Genomic DNA, 21,543 nt, shown 5'->3' on the forward strand with positions numbered 1-21,543 from the left:
AAGTAGAGGGTCTGTGGCTTCACTTTGGGGGGGGGGGGGGAATAGGGGATCCACACTAGTCAGCAAACTGGGAACCACTGATTTAAGACATTTGAAAAGTTAAAATAACAATAGGCTCAAAACAGGCTAAAACTCACATCAAATTTCCAAACATCTGGATAGTCTTGTGTAAATAAATATGTTTTTAGCAGGCATCAAAAAGAATAAAATGAAGGCACCAGCCAGATATCAATAGGCAGGCAGTTCCGAAGCAGCTCATGAGACCTGATCATCGTGCCAGAAAATCCACTCCTGATGACCCTAACCATATAAGAACTAGATGTTTAAATTAGGACATTTAGTGATTTTTCAGGATCCTCTCATATTGGATTTCTTCCTCTAGACCTTCCCTGTTCTGGGAGAGGTGATAGGTGAGCTTATTCCTCCAGCATCCTCTGTCTCCTCCGCTTCTCCCTTGCTCTTACCCACATCCTTTGGGAATTGATTGCCCCAGCCCTGCAGACTTGCATGGGCCTCCAACCTCTTCCCACCTCCCACCCCTCACCCTGCTTAAATAGACCCAGGGCTGCATCCGTTGCAACTGAGAACTCTCTCAAGAATGCGCTGTGCTGCTTCAACCCTCCCTTAAATGCTCTGCTCTCCTCCTGCATCCCTGAATCACCAGGGGAAGGGGTAAAATAAAACCTTAAAAAACACCTTTGACACTTCTTGGGATTTCCTTAAAGATCCTGGACAACCCCAGCTGTCTTCGACCCTGCATAGATTCCAATCTTCCAAACCAGGATCTCTTCTTAAGGTTGAGAATTAATTGCTGTCTGCACCTCTATGATCATTTCTGTATTTTCCTTCTTGGATCTGTTTTTTCCCCTTCCTTTCCAGGCTTCTCTTTTTTCTGTCTGTTTATATCATGCTCTTTCTTGTAGCCGATTCTTGTTTGCCAACAGGTGTGCTCTTACCTGATGCAGAGGAGATGGAGGCAGTCCCATCTCCCGGGTGAGAGGACAGATTTGCACCTGTTTCCTGACTCCATACAGTATAAATTTATGGAAAGACACAAAACACTAGGCAATGTTAAAATGCAATGTGTGGAGCTATTCCTCTCATTGTTTCGTTCATCTCTGCCTTCCATTCATCCATTTCCATGCACAAACTTAATCAATCCTTCCCCATCCTGTCTATCTGCCCATCCCCTCATCTCATTTTCCCTTTTTATTTGTTGTCTAGCTTCTTATCAAGATAATAATAATTTATTATTTATACCCCGCCCATCTGGCTGGGTTTCCCCAGCCACTCTGGGTGGCTTCCAACAAAATATTAAAATGCAATAGTCTATTAAACATTAAAAGCTTCCCTAAACAGGGCTGCCTTCAGATATCTTCTAAAAGTCTGGTAGTTGTTTTTCTCTTTGACATCTGAAGAGAGGGCATTCCACAGGGCGGGCGCCACTACTGAGAAGGCCCTCTTCCTGGTTCCCTGTAACTTGGCTTCTCGCAGTGAGGGAACCACCAGAAGGCTCTCAGAGCTGGACCTCAGTGTCTGGGCAGAACGATGGGGGTGGAGACACTCCTTCAGATATACTGGACCGAGGCTGTTTAAGGCTTTAAAGGTCAGCACCAACACTTTGAATTGTGCTTGGAAACATACTGGGAGCCAATGTAGGTCTTTCAAGACCGGTGTTATATGGTCTTGGGGGCCACTCCCAATCACCAGTCTAGCTGCCGTATTCTGGATTAGTTGTGGTTCCTGGGTCACCTTCAAAGGTAGCCCCACATAGAGTGTATTGCAGTAGTCCAAGCTTCCCTGCTGGGATTTGAAACTAGAGATGGAAGAGGAAATCATCTTAGTTGGATTTATATATGGATTCTGGGAGATTCGACCTGAATAAGGTCCCCCCCACCCACCCACTTCAGGCTGCCTCTTGCAGTGAGTCCTTGCCTAGCTCCAATACATTTTTGCATCTTTCTTTTCTTTTCTTTTGAATCCCAAATAATTATATGCAAAAACACATATTTTCTATGCATATAATGCATCTGTCTGCCTTGTCAGGAAGAGGGCACCTTTTGGAGTCAAGTCAAACCATTAGAGTGTTACAGCACCTTCTGTGGCTGCAGAGACCGATACAGGAGAGACGTGTATATATATGCATGATATATATCAAAGAGCCATGCTCTTAGGAAACCTACTGGGAGCCAATGTAGGTCTTTCAAGACCGGTGTTATGTGGTCCCGGCGGCCGCCCCCAGTCCCCAGTCTAGCTGCCGCATTCTGGATTAGTTGTAGTTTCCGGGTCACCTTCAAAGGTAGCCCCATATAGAGCGCATTTCAGTAGTCCAAGTGGGAGATAACCAGAGCATGCACCACTCTGGCGAGACAGTCTGCGGGCAGGGAGGGTCTCAGTCTGCATACCAGATGGAGCAGGTAAACAGCTGCCCTGGACACAGAATTGACCTGCGCCTCCATGAACAGCTGTGAGTCCAAAATGACTCCCAGGCTGCACACCTGGTCCTTCAGGGGCACAGTTACCCCATTCAGGACCAGGGAGGCTGTCCTGGTGGAGCGCCAACACCAGATTCGCTCCATGGCACATCAGACTCTTGCTATCCTCGTCCTGCTAGATTGTGTTACAAATGAGTGTCCTTGCTGGTGAACAGAGTCCGTGCCCATCGACAAGAGCCAGCTTGCTGGAGAGTGAGCTGCAGCCCATCGCTCCTGTTTCAAACAGGGGACTATTTATCGCCTTCTCTTTTCAGCTTCAAGGTTTCAAAAGGGAGTGTGAGCTCCCACAAATTATCCCAGTGCCAACATGCCCATAGGCAGATTCTCATATTGCTTTTGCTTTTGGCATCTCTATATGACACCCTTCGATCAAACATGACGCTTCCCTCTCTGCTGACGTCTTCTCACCTCTCCCTCTCCCTGGCTTCTTTCCCCTTCTTCATTTATTTCCTCTCTCTGTGGTGTCTCTTTTTATCCTTCTGATCTCTCTCAGCGCCGACAATCTTAACCTTAACAAAACCAAAGGCATCCAACAAACAGAAGAACGGCCCTTGCTCCATTTTACAACCCTAACTCTCCAGAGCAACTGTTCTATAATATTTTAAACAAGCAGCGGATGTTTTCTAAGCACTGCAGAGATGTTAAAAGATCAGGCAGGCCCTCCTTAGGGGCTCACAACCTAATAGACATGGCACAAAAGGAAAGGTAAATGTGGAGGGAAGAGGAAAGCAAGCACTGTGACACACACACAAATGCATATCCTGGGAAGCATCCCTTGAGTTGTCTAAATTCATGAGTGATACTTGGAAAAACAGCTAAATGCCTCCATCTTTCCTTGCAAGATGTCTACTGTTTCATAGAAAACTCCAGAGAGTTCAGTCACCCCCACACGATCTTCATCTAAGATCCGAGATCTGGGAAATTCATTTCCATGTCTGTTAGATATCATAATTCCTCCCCCAGTTGTCACGTTTGTGTACCACAGTTCTCTTACCCAATTGGGTTTGCCGCACCCCAGGATGTCCAGATGTCTTAGACCAGCCAGCCTTCCCCAAGCTGGTGCCCACATTTAGAATCAGAGTTGTAGTCCATATCATCTAAGGGGTGCCAGGCAAGGAAGCCCGTCTCACAAAGGCTTGGGTCATTGTTTCTGCTGGCTTGCCCTTGAATTTTGCTGGCTTAGCAAGCTCAAGGCCCCATAGCAGACCAATTAAATCCCAACAACCTGCTGTTGTGTTTTACAAGATAACACAACCACACAGCAACAACAAAACGCTCCAGCCCTTAGTCAGGAATTGTTTGAATGAAGCCCCCAAGCCCATATTTGTTGGTCTTTTATTTTCCCCTGTTCTTCAGGGAGGAATAGGTAAAGCAGCTGTTCTGCTGATGTGCTGGGTAAGTATTTGGTTCTATGACTCTGGGGTATATCATAGAAGCCAACCATGACTTCTTTTCCTTGCAGTTGAGAGTTGGCTGAGCAATAGCAATATATCGTTTACTTATATCTGTGATGCATATGTGTGTTTGCATGTGATGTTCTCCATCTCATTCAGAATTTGGCTCTTTTCTTATAAGCGCTGAAGCTGCTCTTTTGGTCTGAAAGCATCCAGAGGATATTCTGTATCTAATCTCTCAAATAGGGAAGGGACAAAAATACACTTTATTATTTACTTTATGTATACATTACTTGATTGTTTTTTAAAAAAGAAAAATCAAAGCAGTTACAATAAGAATAAAACAATACAATTTTCAGTAACAACAATCTTAAGCATTCAGGGGAAAAAATAAAATCAGCAATAAACTCAAAGGAGTTTAAAACAGACATCAGCATTTTGGATATCTTGGTAGAGATGTCTAAACAAAAATGAGTTTAGCAGGCTTCAAAAAGAAATCAATAGGCAGGGAGTTCCAAAGTGTAGATGCTGCAACACTAAAAGTTTGAGTTCTTACAAATGCAGAATGAGTGCTAGTTCTGCAGATCGAAGCCATCAATCAAGCATAATTGGGGAAAGGTGATCTCATGGGTAAACTGATCCCAAGTTGTTAAGGGCTTTATATGCTAGCAGTAAGATGCTGAACTTGGCCCAGTAGCAAATTGGGAACCGGGGCCAAGGAGTCTGAGCAAAGGTGTCTTGTCTGCATTGCACCAAGGTCAAGGATAAAACCAATAAAACATTTTAAACCAATATGGGTGACCAGGTTATATACCCTTACCAGCAGAAATACAATCTTTGCATCATGAATCAAACACAGTAGATTAAACACGGGATCTCTAGAGAACATATAAATCATATTTATTTATTTATTGACATGTATAACCCAGTCCAAAAAGCTTGTGGAATAATTTTAAACATAACCAGGCAAATTAGAAACAGGCCATTTATTTCTTCATCCATTGTCTTCACATAATGAATGAATGGGAGACAAAAAAATCACTCAGTAGCTGTTGAAAGTGGAGCCACTAAGTCTAGAACAAGAATGAAACAAGAGTGAAACTCTAATTCCCTTTTAAAATGTGTTGGAGGGGGGGCGGTTATTGACTTGTTTTTGTTCCTATTTTGGTTATGTATGTTGTGTTTTTATATTGAGATTTTATGTTGTAACGGCCCTGAGACCTGAGGGTATAGGATGATGTACTAATTTAATAAATAATAATGATGATTATAAAATAAAAAATCCCTATAGGAGCCTCTGTTCTGGAGATGGGTGGGGACATCCCTGGGTGGTGTGATGATGGTGAGAGTCATTTTTGTTGTGTAGCAAAACACGTCCAGTTCCATCGGTTACTGATGCTTTGCCTCTTTCCGCCGACCCATTAGTACTAAACAAAGACATCAGCACTTGCCGCACCATGACCATCACAGGGACTTTGAAACGCCCGTCCCTGCAGGATGAGGAGAAGCTGAAGCTGAACCACCAGAAGGGATCGTCCAACTTCAACAGTCTTCCAGCCAACGTCTCCAAGATGCACCTCCAAGGCTCCCCGCACTACCTGGGCGCCATCAACCTCAACGACTTCAGCAATCACACCCTCACTCTGAAGAAGGACAAGAGCCAGCCTCCAAAGTCCATCTACATCTGTGATGGGGACATCTTCAAGAAGCTGGACTCAGAGCTCTCTCGGGCACAGGACCAAGCCATAGACACCAGCTACGTCATCCTGCCCTCCAACACCGCCACCTTGAGGCCGAAGCCTCCGCCGCCTCCACCGCCCCCCAAAGACGATACGAAATACAGCATCAACATTGACCAGATGCCCCAGACGAGGCTCATCCACCTCAGTATGGCCACTGACCCAGGTTTTGTTGTCAAAAGCCCTCCAAGGGAGCCTGTGGTCATGGGCTGTGGGGAGGCTCAGGCTTCACCAATGTTGCAGCAGCAGCAGCAGCAACAGCAGCAGCAACACCAGCTGTCACCTCCGATGGTTAACAAGTCTGGTGACTCACAGATGCCAAACAGCTTGTGTGACACGGGCGAGTCTGGCAACTCTGGCATGGTGTCCAAGAGTGAGACGGTTTCCACCCTTTCCATGAGCTCCCTTGAGGTATGTGGCTGGGTGGTAGCTATGTGATATTGCGCACATTTTGCACGGAGAACATCGCAGGTTCCTTGGCATCTCCGGTTAGAAAGGACCTCGGGTCCCTTGGCTGAAGAAGACCAACCTGTCCCCAAGAACTTGAAAAAGAACCAGTCGTATTGATACAATAGGGGGTTAAATTGACTGGCCAGAGTAAGGTTGGGGGGAGATAACAGAGGTATATTGTCACTGAAAGTCTGCTCAATATTGATCCACTGGCTCCCAGTACGTTTCTGAGCACAATTCAAAGTGTTGGTGCTGACCTTTAAAGCCCTAAACGGCCTCCGTCCAGTATACCTGAAGGAGCGTCTCCACCTCCATCGTTCTGCCCGGTCCAGCGCCGAGGGCCTTCTAATGGTTCCCTCGCTGCGAGAAGCCAAGTTACAGGGAACCAGGCAGAGGGCCTTCTCGGTAGTGGCACCCGCCCTGTGGAACGCCCTCCTACCAGATGTCAAATAGAAAAATAACTACCAAACTTTTAGAAGACATCTAAAGGCAGCCCTGTTTAGGGAAGCTTTTAATGTTTAATAGGTTATTGTATTTTAGTGTTTTGTTGGAAGCCGCCCAGAGTGGCTGGGGGGACCCAGCCAGATGGGTGGGGTATAAATAATAAATTATTATTATTATTATTATTATTATTATTATTATTATTATTATTATCCAGAGTAGATTCCAATGTATAGTTAGCAGAGTAAAAACTTACACATGTTGCAGGGTTTCCCAAAAATAGACCAGAGGCATTTCACCCAGCAGAGCTTTACTGCTACTGAAGGCATATGAACAGAATGGTCAAAAATCCAATACATTCAAGATTGGCCCTGTCAATAAGAAATCCAGTTACAGCAGACTTAACAATAACTTATAACTGGAAAGACCTGTCAGAAGTAAGCCTGGACCAATGGTACCAAATAGTATGGGAAACTGCCTTACTAGAAAAATTAACCAATAAACTGAAACTGACACGGGGACAAATAGAAGAAGTGGCTCCCCTTTATCACATACACAGCCCAACAAGACAATGACAAAAATCAACCAACAGCATACAATATGGCTAACCTGATCCAAAACACCCACCCACCCCACTCACACATGAAAACAAAGATCACCACAGCCAACCACAAATGAACAACCACACCCTAGGCCAACCCCAACCTCTCTCACCACCAAAGGAACCCAAGTGAACAACAAAGAACCTGCACAAGCGACACTGACACAAAACCCCACATATATTAAGTAAAATAGAAACATTGCGACCCGACCTCATCCCCACTCATCTTTCCCCCTTTTCTTCCTAATGTCTCAAGAAATGAAACTAATCTGTAAAAAATGTTACTGGGGGGGGGGGAGAGGCATTGCATATACTTTTGTAAACCAAGAATATCTTTAATAAAAATACATTATAAAAAACACAATAACTTATAATAAGTCTAAAACTGAACACTATATACAGAACACCACACCAGCTGGAAAAGAGATAGAGAGAAAGTGAAACCCAGGCTCCTTCTGGCCTCTTATTATAGTCAACATGACCTTGACAGAAGAGATAACAGGACCAGTTTAAGCCAGCTGTACTCAGCTTCTCTGAAGGAATAACCCAAACATCATGAAGTTTGTGCTTGTTCCTTTCACACAGAGAAACTTCCCGAACCTTCTTGAACTAAGTAGAATAGGAAAGATCTCTACACATCAGATCAATCCTTTCTGCACTAAGAAATGCAAACTGGCCTGTATAAAACTAATCAGAGAGAGGGACGGTTTTCATAAAACTTTCCAACTTTCTAAACAACTGAGTAGGATTATCTATACAAAAATGTTTTTTAAAGCATACAGCCTGCCTGATATCAAAAGGCAGGGAGTTCCCAAGTGTAGTTCTGCCACACTAAATCACTGATTTCTTTAAAATGTGAAATTCACATTATGTAGCCCCTGTAACTGTGCCAGATCAAAGCAGTTGATATGGGGTCGGGTGATCTCGTCGGTAAAGTGGTCCAGATCCCAGATTGTTAACTGATCCCAAATTATTAGTGATGGGATCGTGTCCTCCACTGCTTCTCTGAGCAGCAGGCTAGTGTGGCAGAGCACACATGCAGCTGTTTTTTCAGCAGAGGAGAATGTCTAGGGGGTTCATCCAGCACCTGAGGCCATTGCCTCACTTTGCCAAACGGTAGGACCACCCCTGGACCAGGGAATGTGTCTCCTCAGTCCAGTGGGACTGAACATGCACACAGACAGATGAGACTCTGCGCGGCTGCCACGATTGTGGCCATTGCTGCAAATTGTGTACACAAAGTGCCTCTTTGCATGGTGCTTTCTCCAAAAAATCGGTGGCAAAAAAAAAATATGACGTCAATTTCATTGGGGTGGTATCACCCTACTGCTAATCTGTCTTTCTCTTTCAATCCCCAGAGACGGAAATCCCGGTATGCAGAGCTAGATTTTGAGGTGAGTATTTCCCTATTTACATAATGGACAGGTCAGGGTAAGAGTGAATCTTATCATCCCCATTGAATTTAGTTTCATATACAGTGGTACCTCTGGTTGTGAACAGGATCCATCCTGGAGCCCCGTTCGCAACCTGAACGGAATGCAACCCACGTCTGTGCATCTGCGGGTTGTAATTCGCAGCTTCTATGCATGCGCGTGACATCATTTTGCACGTCTGTGCATGCACGAGAGGCAAAATCCGGAAGTAACCCTTTCCGGTACTTCCGGGTCGCAACCTGAAAAGACATAACCTGCAGCGTTCGCAACCCGAGGTATGACTGTATACCAAATTGATTGTCCTAACACCACAAATGTCTGGAGTCATTGCCTGAGTCCCGAGAACCCATGAATCAGTTTGTGTCATATTCAGGGCTATTTTTTTCAGCCAGAACTCCCTGGAACTCAGTTCCAGCACCTCTCAGGTGGGCGCCATTGCCATTATAAGAGAATGAGGGAGGCATTCATAGTGAGTTCTGGCACCTCTTTTTTCTAGGAAAAAAAGCACTGCGTATTCCCCATAACAAGGGGTAATTTTCTCCACTGGAATGTACAGCAATGCAAATGTATGCCTAATTTCATCCATGGGCAGTGCACAGAGAATTTCTGGTAGCCAGGCATCAAAGCAAATGTCCAGCAACTGTAGCCCAGAGTGTTGCAAAGGGCACCTCTCTGAGTAGGTATAGCATAAACTGAAAGAATGAAGTGGTTCTCTTTGGACGAAAAATCCTATATACAAACAGCAACCTCATTCTCCATTATAGCCCAAACTGGACCATCCGCTCTCATGAGGATGGTGTTAAGAGGCTTGGGGGAACCCCAACGTTTGCAAAAGTACAAAAAGGGGTGAACCCACCAAATGGAAGGCCCCTGCAAACAGACATCCTGCGTTCTGAGAGCAATGATCATTCTCAGTACACATTGGGCCATTTTTTTTTGGGGGGGGGGGGTTTCAGTCCTGCATTTTTACTTGGCCAGGACTAAAGATGGGGGAGAAATTCAATCTGCTTCACGTTTAAAGGCAAACCTACCTAATTGGCAGTTTCCAAAACAATTTACACGTATCTGAATTTTGCAGTGGAGTTCCAGTGTGTTCAGAAATGCACTCCACTTCCCAGTGGGGAGGAGTTGCAGTGGACCTGCATCACGCGGAGGTTACCAGCCCCATTTAAACTTAAGCTCAAGCCAGAGAGCTTCTCTTGGCTCGCTTCCTCAATCTCCCGCCCACCTTCCCTATTTTCAGGTTTTGACACTGGCCTTCTTATGGACCTTGGTTGGTCACCGTTGAGGGGCCTGGTAGGAATTTTTCCACTTGGCAAATTGGCATGGGCCATTTGGTTTTCGGCTACCTTGCAGCAATCGTCACAGCTTTGTAAGGTTTGGCGGTTAGGCGTTGGTTGATCTTATGATGGGGGAGGGGAGGTGTGGAAATCACCTGCCCCTCCAAGCTTAAGGGTATTCTGTTAAAGAAATCCGGGGGGGGGTGGATCTTGTCCAAAGCCCGAGGTGGAGCTAGGGCCATGCCACAACCCCGTCGGGAACCCAGGGGGAGCTCGAATTGGTTTGCATTGACGGGGCCAAGTCGCACGGTCGCAGGCTTCACCCGCCTGCGGTTTTCGAAAGGGTCCCCGCTTCGCTGTAGCGGTAGGACCCGATTTCTGCGCGGCTTTCTCCCTCTAAGTTAGAGGGAATCCGCCATTGCCGGTGGCGCCGCCTCCGGAAGTCCCAATACCGCTCACATTCTGTAACCAATAAAGTTGTGGCCTAAATTTGCCCAATAACCATTAACCTAATATCTGTATCCTTGTGTCTTATTCATCAACAAGGGGGTGCCTTCGGGGTCTCGACATGCAAATGCTCACACTAGGATCTAGTATGCATCAAAGTCCATGCATTTGAGAAAATAGCATACAGAAATCGCACTGTTCCAGGTGCCACATAATACTCATTCCACACTTGTAAGAAATCAATCTTTTACTATGGTAGAACACACACTTTGGAACTCCCTGTCTATTGATACACCAGGCAAACACCTTTTCTGTTCTCTTTGTGGTGCTTGCTTAAAATGTTTTTGTTTGGCGACCCTATCCACAAATGTAGCAGGCCGGCATGTGTATTAATCCTTTTGCTTTCTGTTGAGTTTAGTTATCTTTTTTTTTTATTTCTTTAAAAGCTCATTTTATTATGTTACAAATGTTTTAGATACCTCTTTTTAACCTTTTTATTGATCATCTTAACATGTTTTTAAAAACTGTAAACCGCTTAGAAGTTTTATTATAACCAAGCAGTTTATAAGTGTAAATCAGTAAATTTATATTAGGGAAAACTGCACCCAAAAATAACTATATTAAGAAAGACTTGCACTAAAACACTGAATAATGTTCGTCATATATATATATATAATGAAGTGATATAATGAAGTGATATGGAAATGTGGAGAAATGAGGACTAGAACAATGAGAAACTGGGGCAGATTCACCCATTCCTAATTAGGTTTAATTGATCTCACAATTCCTGCCTGAGGCTTTGATGGACCTGGGATATCCTGACTTGTTTCTCTCTCGTCTGTTGCAGAAAATCATGCACACGAGAAAACGTCACCAAGACATGTTCCAGGACTTGAACCGAAAGCTGCAGCATGCAGAGAAAGAGAAGGAGTCTCCAACAGCAGACAGCAAGGTGAGGTCTGGCCCAGTTTCCTGAAAACTCCATCCTTGGGGACCTAATTTATTTGGGGGTCTGCAAACAAAGGATATGGGAAATTCCAAAAACCATAATTTTGCACCTGTGGGCAAAACCCCTCTGCCCCACCCATGTGAGGATATTTGCAGTTTGAAAATCTGTTTTCAATAAGTTTTCTTCTTCATTTGACTGGAGAAAAGCTTAAATGACTTCAATTTTTCTCTGATTCCCTGCTCCTGTGTCTTCGAGATAAAGGGCTGCCATACGTCCTGGTTTTCCTGGACATGTCTGGGAATCGCTGGCCAAAATTGTGTCCAGGTGGATTTTTGCCAAATGATGGATGATCCCCAGCCCATAAATTTTCCCCATAAACTGTTCAGCTGGAAGTTCTTTCTGGAGAAACTTCAGCCTGTCCTTTGTCAATTCTACTGTCCCAATACTATCGACCTTGGATGACAACATCATTCCTAAATCTCAGGCTCCACCCACCTGCTGAACCTCAAGGGGGGGCAGAGATAATGATCTGGCCTCCAAGCAGAGTTGCTGGCCTACAGCACTTCCTGTGCTTTAGTAGACCACACAGATGCAGGACTAAGCTCAAGAGTAACACTATATCATACTTTGCGCTACACCTGTGCAAAATAATAATAATAATTTTCCATGATTGAGCTAAGCAGCAGGGGAGATTTGAGAAGTTTCTGCATGAAGAATCACTTCTTGCAGATACATCCTGGTTATTTATCCATGATCATCTTTGTTTATTCTGGATTAATTAAGGCAGGATGAATCAGAAGTCAATACCAGCTTCTAGTTCAACAAAAACATTTTTTTTCACCAGTCCTTTGGCTTTGAATTCTCTACAGCATTTTTGTTTTCATGGACGGGATGTTTTAATGTAGCGTTTTTTTAATAAAAACAAAAACAAAAAACAAAAAACAAACCAAATTGTCTTAGGTTGTTTTTAAAGCTGGTTTTAATGCATGTATGTGTTTGCTTGCTTAAAATATTGTGAGTCACTTTGAGTTGCCGTGGCAAAAAAAGTAAGTAATAAATTTAATAAATAAAATAACTAGGGTATAATCTCAAGAATGATTCTCCCCATGCTGCCTTTAGAAATTAAGAAGAACCGTAGTGCAGTGACAGAACACCTCTTCTGTAGGCAGAGTGACCCTGATTCAATCCTTGGCATACAAGCACAGAATCATAGAACTGTAGAGACTGTAGAGACCCTAAGGGTCATCGAATTCAACCCTTGCAATGCATGAATATCCAGGTATACCTGGAGGTGTAGCATCTCCAGGTATAGCATCTCCAGGTGTAGATGGGAGAGACCATTGTCTGAAATCCTAGAGAGCCAGTCAGAGTACACAATATGAGCTTCATGGACCCAAAGGTCTGACTCAGTAGAAGGCAGCTTTCTGTGTTCCTACGGAGGCCCGTAATGCAGCACTGCTTGCCAGGATTTTATGGTTCCTTTTGCAGCTTCCTCTCCAGTTCTGCATGTTTCCTTTTCCCCATCAAGCACTATGGTTTTAAAGGGGAAATGCTCTGGAATGGTTATTTCACTGTTCTCCTGGGCACAGGAGGCGCACCCTTGTTCCTTGGTGTGCGCCAATTCAATTACGTTGATCAAAGAGGAGGGAAACACCCTGTTCTCTCTTGTACACTCAGGCTATAAAACGATGGAGTGTTTCTTCAGGAGGAAGTGATAAAACTAACGCTAGCGTAAGTCTTACTTGCCTGTGTTTCCTTAATGAAGCTCATAGAGACATCCTCCCCTCCAATCCTTGCCACGGCGCATGTCTTCAAACGCATTCTCCTACCCTTAAGTAAGCATTTGGTCCTCTCAGTCATGTGCCAAGCACCCCTCGAATGCTCCCTTGATCCTTCCGCTCCTGAAATCGCACAGAAGAGAGGATTCATGCAACTCTCCCGATCCATTTCCCCCCAACATTGTTAGAGCCTTGACTGCATCCCTCCCAAACCATATCTACTTGGCAACCCCCTTCTCTTGCCTTGCCAATGTCCAAAGATGTCCACTTCACCCATCTCAGAAGCATGTTTTATGGTTACGAAGCTTTTCCATCACCTTGGTTCCATGGCTACTCCAACAACTGTCCTGATAACAGGGTTGGGACAGACATTGAGAAGAAGAAAACCTCCCTTCTTCACACAACACATGGAGTCGTAGAATGGCAAAGCTGGAACAGACCCCACGGGTCTCCTAGTCCAATCCCCGGCCATGCAGTAATCGTGGCCACTGTCTGGAATTCACAAACATAAGACAAGAGTTAGTGAGAGGTCTTCAAGTTTGATGTCTTCCAAAGAGAACTAGATTATTACTATTATTATTAAGTTTTATTTATACCCCACCATCCCCAGCCAAGACCAGGCTCAAGGTGGCTAACACCAGTATAAAAACAATTGATTGAAATACAACTTAAAAACAAGATTAAAATACAACATTAAAATGCAGCCTCATTTCAGTAGGAACTCAAATCAAAAACTTTTTGGGGGATGAAAACGTCAAGTCTTCACCAAGGCCAGCTATCCAGACTGGTCCTACGTGGGCCAGAAAAAAGCCAGGGAAGTCCCCAAATAGGAGTTCCATCACAGAAGGAGAAAGGAAAGAGGGGGAGGGGATCAAGTTGATTCCAAGCCAAAGGCCAGGCGGAACAACTCTGCCTTACAGGCCCTGCGGAAAGAAATCAGATCCTGCAGGGCCCTGGTCTCATGAGACAGAGCGTTCCACCAGGCCGGAGCCAGTGTTGGAAAGGCCCTGCCTCTGGTTGCGGCTAATCTGACTTCCTTAGAGCCCGTGACCTCTAGGGTGTTGCTATTTATGGACCTTAAGGTCCTCCGTGGGGCATACCGGGAGAATCATAGAATCATAGAGTTGGAAGAGACCACAAGGGCCATCGAGTCCAACCCGTAGGTGGGTCCCGTAGGTAGGAGGGTCCAAGGACGTGAAGTTAGCTAAGCATTTGGAGAAGGATGGGACAGTCTGCCAGTGACTATTCGCCATGAACATTTATTTCATTAGAGGTTTCCTAGTGCTGTTTTTCACCCTAGCTTTTCAGCTCAAAAGCCCCCAGAGCAGCTGCTTTTCAACAAGAAAAAAATGTAACACAGTCTCTTGACGCAAAAGGAAAGAAGGAGGAGGAGGGTGGAGGAAGGGAAGCGTTCCTGCTCAGAGGCAGTATTGCCACTGAATGCCAGCTGCTGGTGAGCAGTAACCAAACAAATAAACTCCTGTGTTGCAAACAATTATCAGTAATATCCAAGGCAACACGATGACCAAGTACAACAATGTGATGTCAAAATAAACCCTTTATGTAATCTATGCAGAACATTAAACAGTATGAAATATATGAAATATGCACTCCCTGCAAAACCAAATAAATCTTATAAATCTCTGAAAGTCACAAAATATGCACTCTTGATGGATTCTCTTGAAAACATAGAACCATAAGACTTATGTGTATTTGGTTCTATCTTTTCAAGAGAATCCATCAAGAGTGCATATTTTGTGACTTTCAGATATAAGCTGCTGGTGAGCAGCAGAAGGATGGATCTCTTGGCACATTATTGTGGATTTTCATGGACCACTGTTTGAGGCAGAGTGCTGGGCTTGAGAGACTAGGCTTTGCAGAAGGAAGATATCACTGAGCATCCCTTTGAGGCTCAAAATATCTCTCACACGCTTCCTTAAGCACTTTGCTGAAGTTCTTTAGATCAGCCCTTCCCCTCCTGTGAACCAAGACTTGGGGAAAGTGAGCTGGAAGTTGCTTTGCTACCAATAAGCAGGAGACCCTCCTGCAGAACTCACCCAGTCAGTAGAACGTCTTGCTTCTGAAGTCACATCACTGAGTGATGGAAGGGAGATTCTCCTGCTCACACTGGGTGATGCTTGAAGCCATCTGAGCTCAGCCTCTAACTATGCACTGTGGAGAGGAGGAAAGAATCTTTTGTTCATGTACCACCCGCTATTTGCTTTGAAGGTGATAAAAGGAATATTCTCCCCATCTCTTTGGGGGGGAGGGTGGTGGCTTTGATCCACGGCCTTGAGGAGGGACCGAATTCAGAACTGTTTCCAGTTCAGTGCAGCTGCCAATCGCCTGCTTTGAGCTGGAGCCTTTCATGGGCAAACCTGATGCCCAGAATTTATGCAGAGAAAGAGGTCTGCAAATGTCGCATTCATTTATTTCCTCAACACATTGAAGGGGCGGGAGGTTAAAATCCCTGGGGCTGTATTTTGTTTTTACTTTATTTTTTTAAAAAAAAAATTATGGATGGCTTAATTCAAATATTTAACATGTACAACGTGGGCAATACTGGAAAACTATCAGCGTGTTTTAAAGGTGTGCTTTTTTTTCGTACCACTTTGTATTTAAGCAAGACCTATTTCAACGTAATATAACTAATACAATCCATAAATACATAAAGACTATCTTTATAATAAAATAGGCTACAGCCAATAGCCCATCCAGTAAGAACAAATATTAAGTGATCAGAGGACAAATGGATAGAAAAAGGAAGCACAAAAAGATTTTTGTGCCATTCATCACTTATTATGAACACGTTCTTAAGATAATCATCTCAGTCTAGTTATATAGACCCACATTATGTACTGGAAGCACTTATTTTTTTTACATTTCAACTGCAACTCATTCTGTTGAATGTGTGTTTTCCAAGCCTTTCTTGTAGAAACCATTCCCACTACTCACACTGAACAACAAAAGACGTGATATGTTGGGTAAATTGTGGCCCAAAGCATATATACATACTGTGATGGGATAATGAGCTGCTTGTGCGTAAAAGCTGAATCCCTCAGAGCTTTGCAAAGGTTTCAAAGCTCTGCCTTTACGCGAGCCCTCAAAGCATGACTCCCTCAATCGCTGGCAGAATCTGTCAGTGAGCGTTTCCGGAATTTGCGCCAACATAAGAGTTCCTTAACGGACACTCTCCTTCGAGATTCTTGGCGTGACAGTTTCCTGCGAGGAGTAGGTGTACCCAGAGGAGGTCCTGAGACCTCCCCGCTGTTCTCACTGGAAGTCTCCTGGAGCCATCCCTCCGACTGAGTTTCTCCATGAACTCTCTCTCTCCCCCTGCTGGTTCCTTCCTCTGCATCCGAGGGTTTCCTAGCCTCCTTGAGCCCCTCCACCACCTGACTCTCCGATGGCAGTTCCCTGACACGTACATATGTAAAAAGGTAAAGGTACCCCTGACTCTTAGGTCCAGTCGCAGATGACTCTGGGGTTGTGCAGTCATCTATAGGCCGAGGGAGCCGGCATTTGTCCGCAGACAGCTTCCGGGTCATGTGGCCAGCATGACTAAGCCGCTTCTGGCAAACCAGAGCAGCGCAACGAAACACCGTTTACCTTCCTGCCGGAGTGGTACCTATTTATCTACTTGAACTTGACATGCTTTCAAACTGCTAGGTTGGCAGGAGGAGGGACCAAGCAACGGGAGCTCACCCTGTTGTGGGGATTCGAGCCGCTGACCTTCTGATCGGCAAGTCCTAGGCTCTGTGGTTTAACCCACAGTGCCACCCACGTCCCTTATTAAACATAAATCAGGACAAAGAAACATGTCGTCTCTCCTTGCCGTCTTCTCGGAGAGAGCACCAAAAACAACAGCTATACAGAGCGGAAGTTCCGCTCACGCCAGCAATGTGTGCTGGAATGTAAACAGACATGTGACACACAACAATCCCATGTCTGCAGCAAAAGGTGGAATGGAATCTCAACAGGTACTACTGTATTACTAGGGGCTCCAGACCCTGCTCATTTTGCTCACCAATCCTGCAGATGCCCCACCCTATGCTAACCCCCTCCTTTGAATTTCATCCCGACCCCATATTCCCACACAGCTCCTCCAGTACTCCATCCCCTCACAGCATGGAGTGATATCCTCTCAAAAGGATGGAATATTCTTACATCCAAAGAACTAGTGGATAAGTTTTGTAACACAAAAGGAGGTCTATTCCCCCACCCCAGTGAGGTTTCGTGAGTTTCCTTCAATTTCTCCTCAGCCATCACACATGTGTACCTTACTTCCATTCCCCCAGTGCTGTGACTGCCTGAATTGAATCCTGCACTTCTTTTCTCTCCCCAGTAACCCCTAATCTTTCCCATGGCAGATATTTCGCGTGAAAAATCCCTTTGTGAATTGTAATAACGCTCTTGGTGAGGTTTCTACAGCCTGCTTTATTGAAGAGAATGTTGCACCATTTTAAAAGCAAAATATGCCCCTTGGGTTTCGAACATGCTATTTTGGGTAGCGTTATGGAAAGATCCTATTGTGCTTACATCTATATAAATCACAGAACACCACTAAGTTTGTCTGGTGCCACCGAGCAAGGAGACGTTTATCAGGCTTTTAAGAACGCTTCCTGTCAAATTACATGAGCCTTGGCCTTCCACAAGATGGCAGATAATTATAGCCGTGATCCCTCCCAGTTGATCCAGAATGATGAGATTTCCGATGGCATCAGGAACATGAATTGTCTGCCATTTTGTGGGAAGGGCAGGGCTTGCGTACATTGCCAGGGGATCCCCAGTTCCGATTCCTTCTACAAGCCATTGCATAGCATAACAAGGGGAAGGATGGCGAAATTAAGGGCCAAACTAGATGTGATTCCAACTGAGACATGATTGGAGCTCCCACTTAAAAAAAAATGCAAATAGAAGATGCATTGGTAGAGCAGGAATAGGGAACATTTTTCAGGCTGAGGTTTACATTCCCTTGTGGGTTGTGGAGTTTTTCTGGGAACTACATACAAGTGATTGGTGGAGACAAAGGGAAACTGTATTGCACGATGGATGTGACTTTTACCTCTATACCTGTCAGGCTTCAGGGACTCAGCTTCCTCCCCACCCCCCTTTGGCAGTAGATAAACAGAACAAAATGAAAGGAGACTCTTACCGGTTAGAGATTTTAATGATCACAAAGAATCCATTCCCAGGAATGAAGGTGCTCCCAGTTAAAGATTCCACCCAATTCCCCCCTTGTCGCCCACGTCACTACCGCATCTTGCAACCTGATCTCGCAGCCACTGAGCTTTCAGAGCTGCCACCTTATCTGATCTCCTTAACCTTGGACATCAGATGGACACATTCCAGAGAGAGTGAGTCTGTTAACTCTCTCTCTTTCCCAGTTCTTCTCCTAGCTGTTCCCCACCCAGTTCTTCCCAACTTCTGCCTTTTGAACTATTTCCCTCTGCAAACCACTGTTCCAAATCTATACTGTCCCAGTGCTCCTGGGAAGATTCAGGATCCTGCTCAGGAGCAGGGGAAGGCTTCCATTATTCCTCCTCAGCACAGCCCTCCTCAGCACGATTCCTGACAATACCTCAGGGTGCATTCTGGGTACCCAGAAGTTTCTGCAAACCTCTCCCACCCACATCTCTTCATCCATCTTGACAAGAAGCATTATTGGACCTCAAGGACACATTTCAGGCAGACCAGAGCAGGGCTGATGAGGGAGTGTGGTCTGGGGAGAGTTTTGGGGACTAAACAGGGAGGCGTGGAGGACCAGATTCAAGCACCTGGTCTCCATCCCTCTGGTAGGGCATTCATGGCCAAGGCCCAGTGCCAGGGAAGGAGGATTTATCCTTCTCTTATCATGCAATTAGGGACGCAGGTGGCGCTGTGGGTTAAAGCCTCAGCGCCTAGGGCTTGCCGATCGAAAGGTCGGCGGTTCGAATCCCTGCGGCGGGGTGCGCTCCCGCTGCTCGGTCCCAGCGCCTGCCAACCTAGCAGTTCGAAAGCACCTCCGGGTGCAAGTAGATAAATAGGGACCGCTTACCAGCGGGAAGGTAAATGGCGTTTCCGTGTGCGGCTCTGGCTCGCCAGATGCAGCTTTGTCACGCTGGCCACGTGACCCGGAAGTGTCTCCGGACAGCGCTGGGCCCTGGCCTCTTAAGTGAGATGGGCGCACAACCCCAGAGTCTGTCAAGACTGGCCCGTACGGGCAGGGGTACCTTTACCTTTACTTTACCTTATCATGCAATTACCCCAACCCAAATTGCTCCAAATAGACATTGCTTTTTTTTGGGGGGGGGGTGAATGTATGCACTGAAGTTGGCACTACAAATGCATATTCTTTAGTATAGGAGGGGAAAGGGGAAATTACCTTTTCAAATATATTGACTGTCACCTGAGGCTTTTGCAAATACTTGCATTCCAGTAATTAATTTTAAAGCCATCCACCTCCCAATTAATCCAGTGCCATTTTAATCGATCGAAAGCTTTTTTTTTAATCAATTCAGCCAAAAGAATCAACAAAACCTTTTGGCCTTCCTCTCAACTTAATTTCATGGAAATCTGATGTCTTCTTTTTTCTGTTTTGTTTCCCCCCCCTTCCCCCCCCCTTTTGTTGCAGCAAGAAAAACAGCAGACACCAAACAAGAGACCCTGGGAAGGGATCCGGAAGGTCCATTCCCCGCCGGCGTGGGTTAAAAAGGACATGGAGATGGTGTCACAGTCTCCCTTGGAACTCAAAACTGTTGAGTGGGAAAAGGCAGGCGCCACAATCCCCTTGGTGGGACAGGACATTATCGACCTCCAGACAGAGGTCTGAGGAGGGAAAAAAGCAAGAAGAGAGACTCTTTGGGTGTCCTTTTCCCCCCACCCTGGAAAACAAAACACAAAATACAAACAGATAAAGATTTTTTAAAATAATAATAATAAAAAGAGAACCAATCAAACGGAATTGAAATGGAGCAAGAGAGCAATGTCTGTTGGTTTCTTTTCGAAACCTTTCAGTTAAAAGGAAACATAATATGGAGTGACCTTTGTATTGTTCTCGGGAGACAGAGTTGGGTGGGGAAAACTATTACTTTGTAGAACATAGTAGCAGTAGGTACGGAACGCAATACGGTCTTTCCCAGGTAAGGAAGATGGCCGGGGGGGTGGGTGGGGGAAGAGAGAAGGCCACGGAGAAGGGAAGGGGATGATGAAATAATAAGGGGAAAGGGAGGAATAGAGGTTGTTGTTTTCTTTTAAAAAATGACATCGGCCTCAGCAGCAGAAGGATTAACAGAGGATCTTTACCAAGAGGATGCTGCTAGCCATGCTGCCACAATGGATGTCTGGAATGGAAACTCAGGAGGCGCTTGACTGAGCATTGGGTACCCACAGTTCCACTGGACACATCCTGTGACCCATTGTCTCTTCTAGAGGTGGAGGGAGAGGAACCTGCCCATCTCCCTTTTGTCTCCTCGCAGCCACCAGAACGTCATCGGGAACAGAGATCCCCCTCAACCGGGAAGAGGCCTCCACCTCAGAAAGTTGGGATTTCTCCAGCAGTCCTCTGGGAGCTAGCTCAGAGGATGCCTATTTGGGGCAGGGAAGTTGGATGGAAGAGGGAGTCCTGGTGGCGGCGGCGGACATCTCCTTCCATCCTGGATTTTCTGAACTCTCCGTAAAAAAATAATAACAATAAAAAGTGTGATGTATGGACAATGAAAAGATCGCCACTTAAGACAATTGAGATCCACTCAACTGGTCTCCAGACAAAAAAAAGAGAGAAAAGAACCTTGAGTGGGAAGGGGAGGTTTTTTTTAAAAAAACAAAACAAAACAAAAAAGCAAACAAACAATGAACAAACAAGAATGTAGGTCATATGTTGACTGCTAGTAGACCCTAGCAAGCTCATTGTGGGCCTTTGTGCAAAGGTTCATGTGTGGCCTCATTTCCCCCCCTCGTTGCTTTTGAAAGACTGGACAACATCTTTCCTCCTGTCTGCTTTCTCAAGTGGACGATCCCCGGTTAAGAGACATGGAAAAGTTGAGAACATATGGAGAACATTGCCTTAGGGACTTTGAGTCAAACTGGAAAAAAAAAATTGAGTAAAATCCACTTGGGAAAAAAAAAATCTATTTTTTTTTCTTCTTTTTCTTTTCTTCAATAAAAAGAGAACTTGAAACCCAAGGAGTTCCATTTCTTTGGCGTGTGTCATTCCGCTCATTTTTCCATGCTTCTGACCCATGCAAATGGGGTGGAGATGTTCTTCCAGCTTTGTCCTGCGAGGCAAAGGTATGGAAGCATCTTAACATGCAGGTCTTCCTCATCTTCAGGGTTTGGATTGTCATATCGTGTCGAGGAAATGGCCTGATGCATTTTGGCGTCTTCCTCTTGACACCATGTTTTTTTTTTAAAAAAAAAAAATCTGATCCCTCAGACTTTGAATTCAGAACCCCTATGTTTTAAAACACGTTTCACTCTGTGTTTCCATAAGAACTCAAACAGAAATCAATGCCGCTACTTTCCAAGTGGCCAAGATAGCTGGAAATTGTTCTGCAAG

General features: G+C 45.1%; 1 protein-coding gene across 5 annotated transcripts in view; it reads left to right on the top strand.

The window, feature by feature from the left end:
- The window catches only part of ADGRB1 (adhesion G protein-coupled receptor B1), a 421,483-nt gene extending 400,313 nt beyond the window's left edge, over positions 1–21,170 (top strand). For 3 of the 5 annotated variants that reach the window (XM_079984142.1, XM_079984141.1, XM_079984144.1), the window contains 5 exons: positions 5,315–6,039; positions 8,479–8,514; positions 11,128–11,232; positions 12,907–12,960; positions 19,621–21,170. In XM_079984142.1, coding sequence (XP_079840268.1) covers positions 5,315–6,039; positions 8,479–8,514; positions 11,128–11,232; positions 12,907–12,960; positions 19,621–19,818 — 1,118 coding nt within the window. In that variant the 3' untranslated portion in view covers positions 19,819–21,170. The remainder of the gene's footprint in view (positions 1–5,314; positions 6,040–8,478; positions 8,515–11,127; positions 11,233–12,906; positions 12,961–19,620) is intronic. The other 2 variants (XM_079984145.1, XM_079984143.1) reach the window with 1 other exon arrangement.
- Positions 21,171–21,543: the final 373 nt, after the last annotated feature.

This window comes from Podarcis cretensis, assembly GCF_951804945.1.
Source record: "Podarcis cretensis genome assembly, chromosome: 7".
In the NCBI taxonomy this organism is placed as follows: domain Eukaryota; kingdom Metazoa; phylum Chordata; class Lepidosauria; order Squamata; family Lacertidae; genus Podarcis; species Podarcis cretensis.